Source organism: Pinus tabuliformis, chromosome 2_1 (assembly GCF_031772625.1).
Source record: "Pinus tabuliformis cultivar Carrire ecotype Pingquan chromosome 2_1, CPIR1, whole genome shotgun sequence".
Classification (NCBI taxonomy): domain Eukaryota; kingdom Viridiplantae; phylum Streptophyta; class Pinopsida; order Pinales; family Pinaceae; genus Pinus; species Pinus tabuliformis.
In genome coordinates, this window is record NC_142299.1 from 127,847,297 (window position 1) to 127,863,441 (window position 16,145).

The window sequence follows — 16,145 nt, forward strand, 5'->3', positions numbered from 1 at the left end:
AGTAATAGCTCTCTGGATTTTGATTTCTGTGAAAATTGTGTATATGGGAAGCAGAATCGGGTGAGTTTCCCCTCTGGTGGTAAGAGGGTGAAACATATATTAGAGCTTTTGCACAGTGATGTGTTTGAACCTGTGAAGGTTCCATCACTGGGTAAATCTGTGTACTATGTATCATTTATAGATGACTTCTCAAGAAATACATGGATATATTTCCTTAAGAAGAAATCTGAAGTCTTTAACAGGTTTAAATAATTTAAGGCTCTGGTGGAAAACCAGATAGAGAAGAAGATAAAGGTGCTGAGGATGGATAATGGTGGAGAGTTTTACAGTAAGGAATTTGAAGAATTTTGTAAGAAGTGTGGTATAGCACGGCAGAAGACTACTCCATATACACCTTAGCAAAATGGAGTTGTAGAAAGAATGAACAAGACGTTGATGGAAAGGGAAAGAAGCATGCTTAGTGGTGCTGGGTTAGGATAGGAATTCTAGGCAGAGGCAGTGGAGACAACATGTTACCTAGTCAATAGATCACCTTCATCAGCGTTGGAGGATAAGACTCCACAAGAGGTATGGATTGGTAAGAAACCCTCTCTTTCACATCCGAGGGTATTTGGATGTGATGCATATGTACATGTTCCAAAGGAGAAACGAACCAAGTTGGATAGTAAATATGAAAAGTGCATCTTTATTGGGTATAAGGATGGTTTAAAGGGTTATAAGCTTTTGAACCCAATAACAAGGAAGGTTGTGTACAACCGAGATGTGGTGTTCAGAGAGGTGAAAGATGTTATTAAACATGAAGTCCAACCAAAGGAACTTGAGAAGATAGAGTTTGAGCTAAAGGAGGAAGAATCAAACTCTACAACAGAGGAGGAATCAAAAGATGAAGAGCCACAAACTCCGGGTGTGAGAAGATCAGTTCGAGAAAGAAGGCAGCCAGAAAGGTATAGTCCATCTGCTTTCTGTTCAAATTTTTCTTCATCTATTACTGATGATGATCCTAGAACTGTGAAGGAAGCAGTAGATTCAGATGATGGAAAACTCTGGAAAGAGGCCATGGTTGATGAAATGGCATCTTTGCACAAAAATGAGGCTTGTGATCTGGTGGAGCTCATGGCTGGAAGGAAACCCATTTGCAGCAAATGGGAGTTCAAGAAGAAGACAAATGCAAAAGGAAAGGTGGAGAAATACAAAGCTTGGTTGGTAGCAAAAGGTTATTCCCAGGTGCAGGGAATTGATTTTGGTGATATTTTTTCTCCTGTTTCCAAGGTAGCTTCTATTAGATTACTTTTATCTGTTGCTGATGCTTTTGATTTTGAGGTAAAACAGATGGATGTGAAGACAACATTTCTTCACGGGGATCTCAAAGAGGAGATCTACATGAAGCAACCTGAAGGCTTTGCGGTGAAGGGTAAGAAAGAACTTGTATGCAAGTTAAATAAGTCTCTGTATGGGTTAAAACAGTGACCAAGGATGTGGTATCAGAAATTTGATACATTTATACGAGGACTTGGCTTCACTAGAAGAAAAGTAGATCATTGTGTGTATTTTAAATTAATTGGTGACTGTGTTATTTATCTGGTCTTGTATGTGGGTGATATGTTGCTGGTTGAAAATGACAAAGAAATTATCAAGGATTTGAAGACCCAATTGTCCTCCAAATTCAACATGAAAGATCATGGTGATGCAAACTATATTTTGGGCATGGAAATTAAAAGAGATTGGGCAAAGAGGAAGCTCTGGTTAAACCAGAGGAAGTATGTCAAGACAATTTTGCAGAGGTTTAATATGCAATATAGTAAACCGGTGAAGGTTCCTATTCCTGTAGGTGTAAAGTTATCTGCTGAACAATGTCCCAAGACACAAGAAGAGGAAAAGGATATGTCCCGTGTTCCATATGCAAGTGCAGTCGGTAGCTTGAAGTATGTGATGGTCTGTACTAGACCATACATTGCACATGTAGTGGGAGTATTGAGCAGGTTTATGTCAAAACCAAGGAAGGAACATTGGACAGTAGTGAAGTAGGTTTTTAGGTATTTGCGTGGCACTAGTGATTATGGATTCTGCTACCAAGGAAGACCAGGATTGGATAGAGTTTTGGATATCCGTGGTTTTGTTGATGTGGACTGGGCTGGAGATCTGGATCAGAGAAGATCTACAAGTGGGTATGTGTTTAACCTATTTGGAGGTTCAGTCAATTGGATGAGTAAGAAACAATCTGTAGTGGTACTATCAACTACAGAGGAAAAATACATGGCAGCCACTCATGCAAGCAAGGAAGCAGTTTGGTTGTAGTGATTGTGTTCAAGTATGGGGTTAGTATAGGGAGATAAAGGATAGACTGTGATAGCCAAAGTGAAATTTTCTTGGCAAAGAACCCTGCTTACCATTCAAAGACAAAGCACATTGATGTTCAGTATCACTTTGTGAGGGATATGATAGAAGACAAAAAGGTGTTGCTGGTAAAGGTGGACACTTTGAATAATACTGCAGATGCATTGACAAAATCTATGAGCTCTGAGAAGTTCTATTGGTGTAGAGAAACAATGGGCATTGTAGGGCTGGATAAATGAATAAGCTCTCTTGTGGCCCCTTGTAGAAAGAAAACAACAAGTGGGAGAATGTTGGGTTGTGTTATTCTTTCCACGACTAGCCCACGTAGTGAACCAGAGGGTTTTGCACCGATTACGTAGTGGGGGGGTCACAGGGGGGTTTGAGGGGGGCAGGGCAGTGGCCCAAGAAAAAGTTTTTGGACCCTATATTAGGTTGGGCAGACCTACCTATGGTTTTGTGCATGATTTTCTCACATGGTTTTGGACGCGATGGTTTTTGTTCCATGGTTTTGGACGCGATGGTTTTTTGGTCCATGGTATTGGATGCTTCAGCATGTATAAATATGTATTGTAACATTGAAAGGAACATAATGAAAAATCAAGTTGGTAGTCTCGGTTTTGGGATCCTGGGGAAAATCTTTGTGTATATGTGTTTTATGTGTTTATGCTCTCGCATTGTTTATTTTCTATGTTTTAGAATTCGTATGCAGGTAATTTCTGTACAGGGTTAAAACCTACAGTTATTGAGTTAGTCCTCGTCCGATTGGTTGCCTCTTCCAATCATATGGAGATTTTTCATATGCCTCCTGCAAGACAAACTTATACAAAGTTATCATATGTTGCCATGTAGTCACAGTTGAGTCGTGCTTTTGTTCAAGGGAAGTAAACCTGAGTCGGCCTCTTTGCGATATCTCTTGACCTATTTTCAGTTAGCCATCCCTGGTTGTCAGTGTCATGTTCATTATCACATCAGTTTTATTGGTCCTTTGCTTATGCTGGTTTGAGAAGGTCTCCATTGAATTCTTACTGGCGGGTCTTGTCCTTATCGACTACGACAAATTTCTCTGAGGGCAGGTCTAGAACTGCACCCTGGCCCTATTTTCATTATTGATAGGTCACCTTGTGCTCAACATCAATCAATATCATGGGTCTTTGATTGGGTGGTTTCCCTTGTGTTCAACATCAGCTTTCATTATCACACATTGGAATTCGTGCAATGCCTTGGTTTCCATTTGACCCTATTGGTGGATTCCTCGACTCTGTGTTAGCTTTCATTATTGGTTGGTTTAGAGGGTTTCTATCATGTGCTAGCCACATCTCTTGTATGCTGGAAACGTGCTTCGGTTGGGTTACTACATCTTTGTTCATCTGATTCCTTCCATATTATTGGCCTACGGGTTACACTCGCACTAGATTGATGAAGGATGCCTTAATGCCTTCCTTCTATCGAATCTTTTCCCATCTACTTCAGCTCATTACTCTAGGAAATGGATCTAGAGTCCATTTTGCAGTACCTTAGGGTTTGCAGTCATCAGTGGCAGATTCCATCGCTATCGATAGTGGGAAAACATCATTGTCTCCTGATTGATAGATTCTTTCAAGTGTTTGAATACAACTCATTTATTCGCACTTGTTAGATTGTACTGGGTACCTTGACTCTCATCATCATTATCGATGAGTAGTCTCGTGTTTGTTAATGGTATACATCAATGGCCGGTAATCAAATGATTTCTCACATGGTCGATTTCAAATCATTCAATCCCATTGTGTAGAAATGTGCCACGAAGGTCGATGAAGACCTTGGGTTTGCATCAACATGTCTTGGTTCACTTGTCAGTTGCTCTTGTTTCTACTAGTTGACACCATCCACATTATATGTTGCAGTTCCTTACAATGAAATATTATATGCTAGAACCTGAGTTATGGTGTAGTACCATTTATTCCATCATGTTCACTTGGTACTATTTGGATCATTTTCTTGGCTTCAGTGATCAGCTTCATACTTCAACATCATTGATTAGCTCTTTATATGTGATATTCAGACATGTACTTTCTTGATTATGATCAGATGATCCATTATGTATTTTCAGTTCCTTTATACTTGTATGCATATTGGATCTGCTTTTGTACTTGACATGCAGACATGCTTTACTATTTCTGAGCATGGGTATGCCCGCCTCAGACAACAGTTTCTTTCTGATCTCTTTCGATGGCTTGGCAGGCTGAATTTTGGTGAACTCCTCCTCGGTCTCGGCATCATTCCTTCCATACAGTTAATACATTTCAGCCATCATGTACCCCTTCTGACCTCATATATTAGGGGCATCTGTTATAGCACCATTTACCACTCTTGGTAGATCTGATGCTTTGATTATGGCCTAGGGCAACCCTTCCTTCCAGACTTGGTCCAAAATCTAAAAAACAATGTTTTATTCCCTATACGCTACTTTTCCCTATGATAAAAGCGTGTACACGTGGGTCAACATATATCCAACCCGTGTACATATGTTAAAACACTTAAAAAAATTAAATTTCCTTAATTTCGGGCAGAGTTCATGGGTTTTACCTGTTACTCACCTCCTATTGCCTGTGGCCCAACTGTTTCCCAACTGAAAAAACTAATTTGGAGAAGTATAAATAAACCTCCATGGGAAGGCCTTAAGGGAGAAGAGATGAGATATTGATACTATAGTGAGATTATCCCTGATTGAGTCTGAAGAATCCCTGTGCCTCCTGCACTCCCCAAAGCTTCAGGAAACCCTTGTTTCCTTGATTATAGATATCCCCCATATTGCTTGAGATATCCTTGTATTGGTGATGGAGGAAGATTTCTGAAGGTCGGGAAAGGACGGATCCAGAGGATGGTTCTGCTTGGAGCCGGAGAAGGACTCAGGTCATATTTCTCCACCTTATTTATAGCTTACTTCAATAAAAGGAATGTTGTTCTATTTCCGATATGAATCTTATATTGATGTATAATTAGTCATTCATTTATATGATTTAAAGTTAACATCATGAATATGCTTTATGTTTCTGCTGTCATGTATGTTCCATTTGAATAATTTTCAGGTTTCAGGAACATCGGGAGAAGACGAGGGTTTGCACCCTACGGGATCTACCCAAACAAAGGACATCTGGGTAAGGACACTCCTACACGATTTAGTAGAATAAGCATTTTTGATGATTGCTTTAGAATTTCTTGTTGTGGTTTTCCCTCTGCTCTGTTGGGGTTCTCAACCCAAAGCCCTAGGGTGGTTTCACCCGCAAAAAAATTGGCGACTCCACTGGGGATAACAATCTTGTTATTCCTGGTTTGGGTTGTTTGTTCTCAATCAGGGTTTAGTTTCTTGATTGCTTGCTTTTATAGTATTGTTTGGTCCATTAGTATCCCAGGCATCAAGTCTGATCTTCTTGATCAGACCTTGATTTTTGTTTTTCCTAATAAAGATTTGTATACGTTGTTTTCTTTGACTACAGTGGCATATACACGTAGGTTTCTTTAAAGCAGACTCGTGTATACACGAGTTTCCTGTATTAGAAATGCGTGTGCATGCTTCTGTGTCTTTACATAGTTGCGTATGCAATTTTTTGGATTATTTTTTCAAATATTTCTACCCAGTTAGGTCTTCTGCCTGGTGGTTTATGCTATTGTATGGTCATATGCTGTCTGGAGAATTCATTTTTCCTGCAAGCTTTCTTTTTCAAAATCTCCTTCTCACTAAAAAGATTTGGCCTAGGATTGCTTCTTAAGCAAGTTTGTAGTTTGTATCTTGGGTTCAAGGCTTCATTATGAAGTTCTTGGTTGTTCTGGTCTTCCAAAACAGAAAATTGTTTTCAATTTCATTTCCAACTTGGATTTCAAGTTCCCTTGCTTTGCTTTCCCTTGTTTGATGGCCTTGTTTCTTTTCTTGCTTTTTTGAGAGTCTTTTTGACAAGTTTGAAAGTATTTATTTCTTGACATTTTTTTCAGTTTGTCGAAATCTTTTGCTGCTATTTGGATCAGTTTGTGCAAGTTTGTAGTCTTTCTTATTCAAGTTTCATTCATTTTCGAATTTATAACTTACGAGATTAAAAGACTCCTTGTGCTTACTTATTAATCTTTAGATTTTTAGTAGTACTTTTGTGACCTCAAAAATTTGCTTTTGTTCTCTTAAAAGAAAAATCACAAAAAACATTGCTTTTGTTTTCTTTTTCCAAGATTTTGGTTTACAGTTTCTTTTGTTTTATCGTTGAGAAGCGAATTGTGATCTTTTTTTCAATTTGTTTTTCTTGATTTTGAGGGAAATTTGTTATTAAATTTTTTCCCTCTTTATTGTCAAGTTGGCTTATTGATCTTATAAGGCAACACTTTTGCTTCTTGTATGAGCATCCATGCACCATCATTATATTTTGTATTAGGATAGTTTGCATAGCAGACATTTTAGTCTTTTTGTTAGCTTTTGTGTGTTTGGAGTGTGTTTTCTCGAAAAAGAAAATTTTTCTTGTACAGGTTTATTCGTAGAACTCTATAGAAATCCCTTTTCATTGAAGAAAATAACTGCATTTGCATGTAGCTAAGTTTCTATTGGTTTTTGTTGCATCAAAACATCATTAGTTTCACTCTCATTTTTACCCATGACTTAAAGAATAGCCTTATAAAATCAAGCGATTAATAAAATGGGCTAGAACTTTTATTGTAGTCATTAATAAACACCAACACGTTTAGGTTCATTAGGGCCTTGGATTAGGTGAGTGGAGAGTTAACTTTCCAAGGCCACTCAAATTATAAAACTTAGAAGTTGAATAAATAGCGAAAACCAATATTGTTAGAAAGACTGGGAAAGCTTCGTGACTGGGATGTGATGTGTTTTCCTCATAACGTGAATATTGTCACTATTGATCATCTTACATCTGATAATCACCACCCTAATTTGAATTTACTGCAAAATACCCCTTGGTTGATCCAAGTGTTCAAGTAGAATCTACCCCGACATGGGTGAATTATGTGGCGTTGAATCCTCAATGTTCAATTGCTTCTGAGAAGGATCCTTTCAACTATTATTTTCCTTCTTGGGACTTGCTTCCGGCCGTTGACCGAGTGATTCATCCTATGGGGACATGACACCCCTTAATTCCCTCTTTTGATCCTTGTAGTTATCATGATTTCTTCGAGTTTGATTTGCCTTCACAGGAGGAAATTTTTGAAGCCATGAGCTTTGACTACTAAAGGAGTCCTTGGCTTGAGCCCTGTAAGGGGTTTATCTCGAAGAACTATTATACGTAAGCCATAAGGCTGCATGGTTCCCTGTACCATATTGTACATATAAGGTAAGCATTTTCAAGTTTTGTATTCTATAACACAAGCTTTTATCTAAAGTTTATGTATGGGATGTATTAACTTCTTGTCTAGTGTTCCTATTTATGTCTACTGAACTTGGAAGAATTATCCTTTGGAAATTTTTATGGTTGATCCGTTCTGACAGGTGTTGGTTCTCAAAACTGGCATATAGGCTAGGTTTTCCACCTGAATTATGCATTTACTAGTTTCCTTTCCCATTTTGGCATTAGGGTTGACCCCACCAAGTTATGACGTAGAACTTTCCCATTGCTTAGAAGTGTCATGACTTGTGTGGTAGAGCCTACCTTATCATGGGTGCCCTAGATAGTACCTTGTTGTCATTTGGCACCCATGCTGAATTTTTGTTCTTAGGCTCGGGAGTCCTCTTTAGTCCCGCCATGACTTATGTGTTGAAGACTCATTCTCATTCTTCTACGCTATTTTATGGCCTTATACCCTAGAGGCTCCTTTATGTTGAGTTGTACTGTTGCATTGCATATTGACTACTTGCACCTTTTGGCCTTGAGCTGACTTCACTTGGACTCGTGTTTAAGCCACTTATCGACCATGTCTTATGCAAAATCAACCTTGCAATCACTTAGCCTCTACAACTTGACACACCCTTATACCCGTGGAAAGAACATCCCTTTGAGTGTCCTTGACCAGTTTCGCCACCTTGCATTGAGCATAGGAATGTTCCCCTCCCAGGAACTAGAGCATCTGCTTTTTTGACACTCATTCTTTCCACTGTACTATAGCATTCTATTATTCTTTTCCAAGATTCATATGAGAGAAAATGACAAAAAAATTATCCAAAAAAAGAGTGGGAACGGGACATTATTTCCATATTTTGATGGAAGCTAGAGTCAGTCGTGTCACCCTTGAACAAAGCACTCACAAGAAATTCTTTCCTCCATTGGGGTGGGCTTTAGTTTGACTTAGGAGAGCTTTAAGCTTATTATCGAGTCAGTCCTCCTCTGATTGGTTACCTCTTCCAATCATATGGAGAGTTTTCTTATGCCTCCTGCAAGGCAAACTTATACAAAGTTATCATATGTTGTGATGTAGTCACAGTTGAGTCGTGCTTTTGTTCAAGGGAAGTAAACCTGAGTCGACCTCTCTGCGGTGTCTCTTGACCTATTTTTCAGTTGGCCATCCCTGGTTGTCAGCGTCATGTTCGTTATCACATCAGTTTTATTGGTCCTTTTCTCGTGCCGATTTGAGAAGGTCTCCATTGACTTCTTACTGGCAGGTCTTGCCTTTATTGACTACAACAAATTTCTCTGAGAGCAGATCTAGAGCCGCACCCTAGCCCTATTTTCATTATTGATAGGTCACCTTGTGCTCAGCATCGATCAATATCATGGGTCTTTGACTGGGTGGTTTCCTTGTGTTCGATGTCAACTTTCATTATCACACATTGGGATTCATGCAATGCCTTGGTTTCCATTTCACCCTATTGTTGGATTCCTCGCCTCTGTATCAGCTTTCATTATTGGTTGGTTCAGAGGGTTTCTATCATGCGCTAGCCACATCTTGTGTACTTCGGAAACGTGCTTCGGTTGGGTTACTACATCTTTTTTCTTCTGATTCCTTCCACATTATTGGCGTACGGGTTACACTCGCGCTAGATTGATGAAGGATGCCTTAATACCTTCTTTCTAGTGGATATTTTCCCATCGACTTTAGCTCATTGCTCTGGGAAATGGATCTAGAGTCCATTTGGCAGTACCTTAGGGTTTGCAGTCATCAGTGGCAGATTCCTTTGCTATCGACAGTGGGAAAACATCATTGTCTCATGATTGATAGATTCTTTCAAGTGTTCGACTACAACTCATTTATTCACACTTGTTAGATTGTACTGGGTACCTTGACTCTCATCATCATTATTGGTGAGTAGTCTCGCGTTTGTTAATGGTATACATCAATGACCGGTAATCAAACGATTTCTCACATGGTCAACTTCAAATCATTCATTCCCATTGTGTAGAAATGTACCACGGCGGTCGGTGAAGACCTCGGGTTTGCATCAGCATGTCCTGGTTCACTTGTCAGTTGCTCCTGTTTCTGCTAGTTGACACCATCCACATTATATGTTGCAGTTCCTTACAATGACATCTTATATGCTGGCACCTGAGTTGCGGTGTAGTACCATTTATTCCATCATGTTCACTTGGTACTATTTGGATCAGTTTCTTGGCTTCAATGATCAGCTTCATACTTCAACATCATTGATCAACTCTTTATATGTGATATTCAGACATGTAATTTCTTGATTATGATCAGATGATCCATTATGTATTTTTAGTTCCTTTATACTTGTATTCATATTGGATCTGATTTTGTACTTGACATGCGAACATGCTTTACTATTTCTGAGCATGGGTATGCCCGCCTCAGACAACAGTTTCTTTCTGATCTCTTTTGATGGCTTGGTAGGCTAAATTCTGGTGAACTCCTCCTCGGTCTCGGCATGATTCCTTCCATACACTTAATACATTTCGGCCATCATGTACCCCTTCTGACCTCATATATTAGGGGGCATCTGTTATAGCACCATTTACCACTCTTGGTAGATCTGATGCTTTGATTATGGCCTAGGGCAACCCTTCCTTCCAGACTTGGTCCAAAATCTAAAAAACAATGTTTTATTCCCTATACGCTACTTTTCCCTATGATAAAAGCGTGTACACGTGGTTCAACATATATCCAACACGCGTACATATGTTTTTTTTTTTTTAACAGAATCGGTTACTTTTGTATTATAAAAACCAACGAGAACAGAGTTCTAGTACATAAATATAGTAAATTTGAGAGATGAGGTTCAAAAACGGGTTCGCAGACCCTGTTTCCTCATTGTTACTTCTAGTATGACTGAAAGCAAAATAGTAACGGCTATATTGCCATACATAAGAACCACCAATCCAACAAAATTTACATTCCATGGCTCCTAGGGAAGTTTCTGAGTGACCGAATCGTCAGGAAGAGGTTCTTTCCTGGCGCTAGCTTTAGTTGAAGCCTCTGCTTGGAAACTCTGAGTGAGAGAACGGATATGCTCGATGGCTTCCTCAAGATGGCTGCATCTCTCCTTCAACGCCTCGATCTCTGCCTTGCGCTTCTCCAGCTTCTTTCGTTTCGACCTGCTATCAGCCTGGTAGTCATCCTTCAGTTCATTGAAATGTTTGACAAAACGGTTGATCATGAATGTATGCGTTTTGCACATAGTGCACTCGTTGTTGTTGAAGATCCTGTCTAAAGGGTTGTTGGCCTGCTCCTGGGCATTTGGCTGGTCCTGCTGATCCGCCATCTTGGTGGTCTGAATAAGAGTATCAGCAATTTGAGGAAGGGAAGCGATATGAGAGAGAGGATAAGCCAGAGAAGAAGGGAGCGGAGCAGCACAGGGAGGGATGAAATGAGATGGGAGCTGAGGGGCTCGAAGGGCTCTGCTGTATCCAAAAAACCACCAGTTAGCAAACTTTAATATAACAGAGATGAAACCGGAGATTACCACATTCAGGGGACGAGGATCAGGCTCCCGATGATTGCAAGCCGCTTCAGGAGGGAGCCTACGCTTGATTAGAACGCACTGAGGAGTCCAAGCAGCGCTGAAGAGTGAGAGATCGCTGAGGCCCGAGCTGCTATAAATAGGATGATGGAGGTTCCTCAGGCGCTTGGACCAGTTCTGGGGGGGACGGCTCTTGACATGACTGAGATCCTCAGGATAGATCTTACAGCGTGCGGAGAGGGTACCGAGGTGGTGATCCAGAGTGTTGAGGCAGAGAACATCTGCTGAGGATGCCTGATAATCATGGGAGTGGCTGATTGATATGGTGTGAATCGATGCAGGGGGGCGGATCTGATTTATGAGGTACCGGTTTGTGCAGTCGAGGGGATTTTGCAGGGGATATGGAGATTCGATGAGAGACCAATTTCGAGGAGTGTGAAGCCTGAGGTGACTCGGATGGAGGAGCTTATGGGATGGCTTTGTCATAGACATCATTGTTTTCTCTGACCTGACCTGTCTGTCTACTGATTGCTTTGTTGGCCTGTTCATCGGCCTCTGCATTGTTTCCCCTTAGAACGTGCTTGAAGATGGCCCCGCTGATTTCCTTGATATTGTCCATAACCCTGTATTTGATGTTGTTCAAAGCCATTTGATTGAAGTCCCTTCCAGAAACCATGGCCGCTATAATGATAGCTGAATCTCCCATAATTAACAGGTTTTGGAGACCAAGTTTTCTTGCAATAGAGGTCCCCAGAAGGAGGTTGTAGGCCTCTGCCTTGTTATTAGACATTGATCCCAATCCCCACTCATAGGTTACTATTGTTTTACCTTGGAGGTCTTTAATGATTCCTCCAGCTCCTGCTTGGCCCGGGTTATTTTTTGAGGCCCCGTCAAATTGTAAGGAGGGCCTCCTTTGCTTTTGTATCCAATCTCTAATTTCTTCTTTGGTCCCTCTCAACTTCCAATCCGAATTTCCTTTGCCTGTGCTTACTGTTTTTTGGATTCTTACTTCATAGCTGAATTTGCTCATCCACTCTGTTTCTCTTGGGTCTCCCGAATTTGAATCAACCTGGGTTATTCCATTCGCCTCAATGGTCTCTGAGATGAGCGCGATTGTTTTTGCTATTGTGTTGGAGATGCTGGGGACCTTGTTATTGAAAATGCTTTTGTTTCTGGCGTTCCAAATCTGCCAGCACAGGTTTGAGGGAATGTTGTTCCACAACCTTTTAGCCAGGGTCTTGCCTTTTTTGGGGAGGGGATAGCTATTTCCCCAGTTTTTCTGCAGGAGAGCCATCTGAGTGGGGAGATCGCCTATGATCAAAGGGCTAGTGATGATCTTCCAGCAAGTCCGCGCAAAGGAGCACTCTAGAAAGAGATGGCTACAGCTTTCTTCCGAAGCCCTACACAAACAGCAGATTGAGGGGCCATGTATACCCTTTTTCCTTAGATTTTCCGCTGTGAGGATTTTGCTGTTGAGGAGGGTCCAATTAAAGAATTTTACCTTTGGGAGGCTTTCAGTTTTCCAAGCCACTTTGTGGAGAGGCCAATTGTTTATTGCTGAGGCGCTTTGAAGGACTTTATAACCCTCTTTGACTGTGTAGCTTCCACCATTGGAGTCCCAGACATATTTATCTTCTGACATTCTATTAAGGGGGGCTGATCCTATGAGTGATATCTTAAGATCAAACCAAAGGTTCTTAAGATCATTGGGAGGGGAGATAGACTTCCAACCTATCCAACTGTTTTGGTCCCAGGAGGAGATATCATAGAGTGTCTTGAGATTTCCCTCTGTCATCCACCGTTGCAGGGGCCTGAGGTTTGTGAGGGCTTCCCTTGCTTCTGAGCCCATTATTCTGTCCGCCCATATGTTGATGTTTCTACCATTGCCCGGGACTCTTGAGATGCAGGCTTTGAAGTGAGGGAGAGTTTTTTTAATAAGCTTCCATACTGGGGTGCACTGCCTATCAATGATGGATTCTGAGAGGATGTTGGAGTTGGCCCCATTCAAGTATTTCTTTTTGATGACCTCTGTCCACCAAGCTCCATTTTCGTTGAGAATTCTCCATATCAATTTGAAGCCCATGGCCATGTTGGCTAGTCTTGGGATTCTTATTGCTAGGCCTCCTTTCTCGAAGGGTAAGATGACCTGTTCCCACTTTACTAGGCTGAATTTTTTTGATTCCTGCCTGCCTCCTTGCCATAAGAAGCTCCTAATGATAAGTTCCATATGTTTGTGAATGCTTGCCGGAGCAAGGGTGGTTGCAAACTGATAGATTGGGAGGGCTGAAAGGATGGCTTTGATGAGAATTGTTCTGCCTGCCAGGTTGAGCCAAGACACCCCCCAGCTCTGAAGCTTCCCTCTCAGCTTCTCAATTAGCTTGACCCAGATTTCGGTTTTGACCTTTTCCTTGGCTAAAGGTAACCCCAAATAAGTGAAGTGTGTCCAGTTCCTTTGAGCCGGGATTTCCAAGATTGTGGAGATTCTTTGTATGATATGCCTGGGGACATTCCATGTGTAGATCATGCACTTATTATTGTTTAACTTGCCTCCAGAAGCTTGAAGAAAGAGTTCCAGCGTGTTCTTGAATCTCCTAGCCATGAGGCTGGAAGCGCCTCCAATTAGAAGAGTATCGTCAGCGAAGAGGGAGTGGTTTATTCCCTTGGTTCCCCGAACTATTGTGACCCCTGTTATCTCTTTTAGCCTGCGCAAATTCTCCAGGTGTATGCTAAGAGTTTCAGCCATGATGATGTAGAGGAAGGGAGAAAGCGGGCATCCTTGCCTCAAACCCCTTGAACTTTTGAAGGAATTGCAGGGCCTGCCATTAATGAGGGGAGCTGTCCAAGTGAGTGAGATGCATTCCATGACCCAGCTGATGAAGATCTCGGAAATGCCAAATTTCTTTAGGGTTTCCTGAAGGAATTGGTGATTGACACGGTCAAAGGCATTCGCCATATCTAGCTTGATGATCATGCCCCTTTCCTTCCTATTTATGCTGCTGTGTATTGCCTCCTGGATAATAATAACATTGTCCGTTATTTGTCTTCCAGGAACGAAGCCTCCTTGATTCTCAGAGATAAGGGAGGGGAGGATCTTTTTTAATCTATTAGCTAGGATTTTGGTGATGACTTTATAGGAGACATTGCACAGAGATATTGGCCGGAATCTATCAAAGGTTTGGGGATTAGGGTCTTTGGGAATGAGGGCTAAATGGGAAGATTTGATGCTGCTGCCCATTTTGCATTTCGTAAAGAAATTCTTAGCCATTCTGATGTAATCCTTTTTGATAATTTCCCAATGATTTCTATAAAAGGCCACAGTGAACCCATCTGGCCCCGGAGCCTTGTCCATAGCCATGCTGAAGATTGACCACTCGATTTCCTCTATCGTGATTTCTTTCTCCAAATCGGCATTTTGAGCTTCTGAGATTTTATTTTCAATTATGCTAAGGAAATCTGAGTTATCAATATAATGAGGGTCAGCTGTTAGGAGATCGCGGAAATGCCGGGACGCTGCATCCTTTATTTCCTCTTGTTCTCTGAGTTCCCTTCCTTCCATCATAATTCTCTCTATTTGATTCCCTGCCCGCCTGAGCTTAAGGCAGTTGTGAAAAAAAGAGGTGTTTTTGTCTCCCGCTTTGAGCCAAAGACATCGAGACTTCTGCCTTTGCTCTTCTTCCTCCTTTCTGTTCTGTTTATACAGCTCTTTATATATTTCGTTTTCTTTGGCTTGATCTTCTTCTGTGTCCTGACTTCTTTCTTTTTCTTGGCTCCATTGTTCTAGCTTTGCCTGGAATTCAATTCTTTTTTTGCCTTCCTCTGTTGCATGGTTTTTTGCCCAATGTTTAATGGCAATCCTGAGAGACTTGAGCTTAGCTTCCCAGATGTAATGAGGAGATCCCACTACCTCTTTTGCCCATTGTTCCTTGATTAGTTTTCTGAATTCATCGTTGATGTCCCAGGCCTTATTATATTTAAATGGAAGCGGTCCCATATTCTTTCCTTTATCAAGAGTCAAAGCCACTGGCTTATGGTCTGAAATGTAACCTTGGATTATTTTGCTTTGGATATTTGGGTATCTTGCCACTGTTCTCTCTTGGACGAGAATTTGATCTAATCTCTCTTTTATGTTATTGCTGCCTGTTCTTTTATTTGACCAAGTGAAGCATCCATTTTGCGGAGGAATGTCCACTAAGTTATGGGCTTGAATGATTTCTTCTAAAGAATCTCTTGAGGGATCAGCAAAGAAGTTTCCTCCTAGCTTCTCATCAGCATTTCTTATAAGATTTAGATCTCCACCCAGGAAAATGTTCCTTCCCTGAACATTCAAAAGATCAGAGGTGATTGAATCCCAACATGAAGCTTTGTCTCTGTAATGGTTGGGGGCGTAGATGTTGTATATTGAAAATTCTTCTTTCGAGGCTGTGTTTTGCATGTCTGATCTTATCCACCATCTGTTCTGCATTTGACCTTTGAGTTTCCATTTGTTTTTGTCCCATATTGTCCCAATGCCCCCTGAGGCGCCTACTGCACTCAATGCTATTCCTTCATAACTTCTGTTTTTTTTTATGTTATTTTGAAATTCCTGGTCCGTGATTTTGGTCTCCTGAAGAAGGAGAATGTCTGGATGTTCAGCTTTGAGAAGATCTCGGACTGCATTTGCTTTTAGGGAGGAGCCCATCCCCCTACAATTCCAGGAGACCAATATCATCATTTACCTTGTTTGTTGTGAGCCCCGCTTTTCTCTTTCATTTTTTCCCCACTTCCTTTAGTTTTATCTAGGTATGTTTCCATTGGTTGTTGGGTCCCGGTGGCCATTTCCTTTGCAGCGTTTTCATCCCTTATCTCTTTGTTTGACTTCCTTCCAACTTTTCTGGGAGGGTCGGTGGAGAGGTTGTTTTCCTTTGATTTGTTCCTAGTTAAGATTCTTTCCACTGTCGGGGGAGGGGAGGGCTGGGGGGGGGAGATATGGGAGGGAGTAACCATGGGGCCT

At 41.2% G+C, this 16,145-nt stretch overlaps 1 protein-coding gene across 1 annotated transcript; it reads right to left on the reverse strand.

Annotated features, from left to right (window-relative positions):
- Positions 1-10,600: 10,600 nt before the first annotated feature.
- Positions 10,601-15,833, reverse strand: LOC149199105 (uncharacterized). Its single transcript, XM_089400459.1, has 2 exons — positions 11,664-15,833; positions 10,601-11,449 (listed from the first exon to the last, which is right to left on the reverse strand). Exons 1-2 carry the CDS (start codon positions 15,831-15,833, stop codon positions 10,601-10,603), a joined length of 5,019 nt encoding a protein of 1,672 aa, XP_089256585.1.
- Between the last annotated feature and the right edge of the window lie 312 nt (positions 15,834-16,145).

Excerpts from the sequence above, each read along its gene's own strand:
- LOC149199105 (XM_089400459.1), bottom strand. The coding sequence starts at position 15,833 with ATGGGCTCCTCCCTAAAAGCAAATGCAGTCCGAGATCTTCTCAAAGCT. Across the intron at positions 11,450-11,663 it reads TCAGTAGACAGACAGGTCAG|GCATCCTCAGCAGATGTTCT; the intron begins GTCAGAGAAAAC and ends CATGATTATCAG.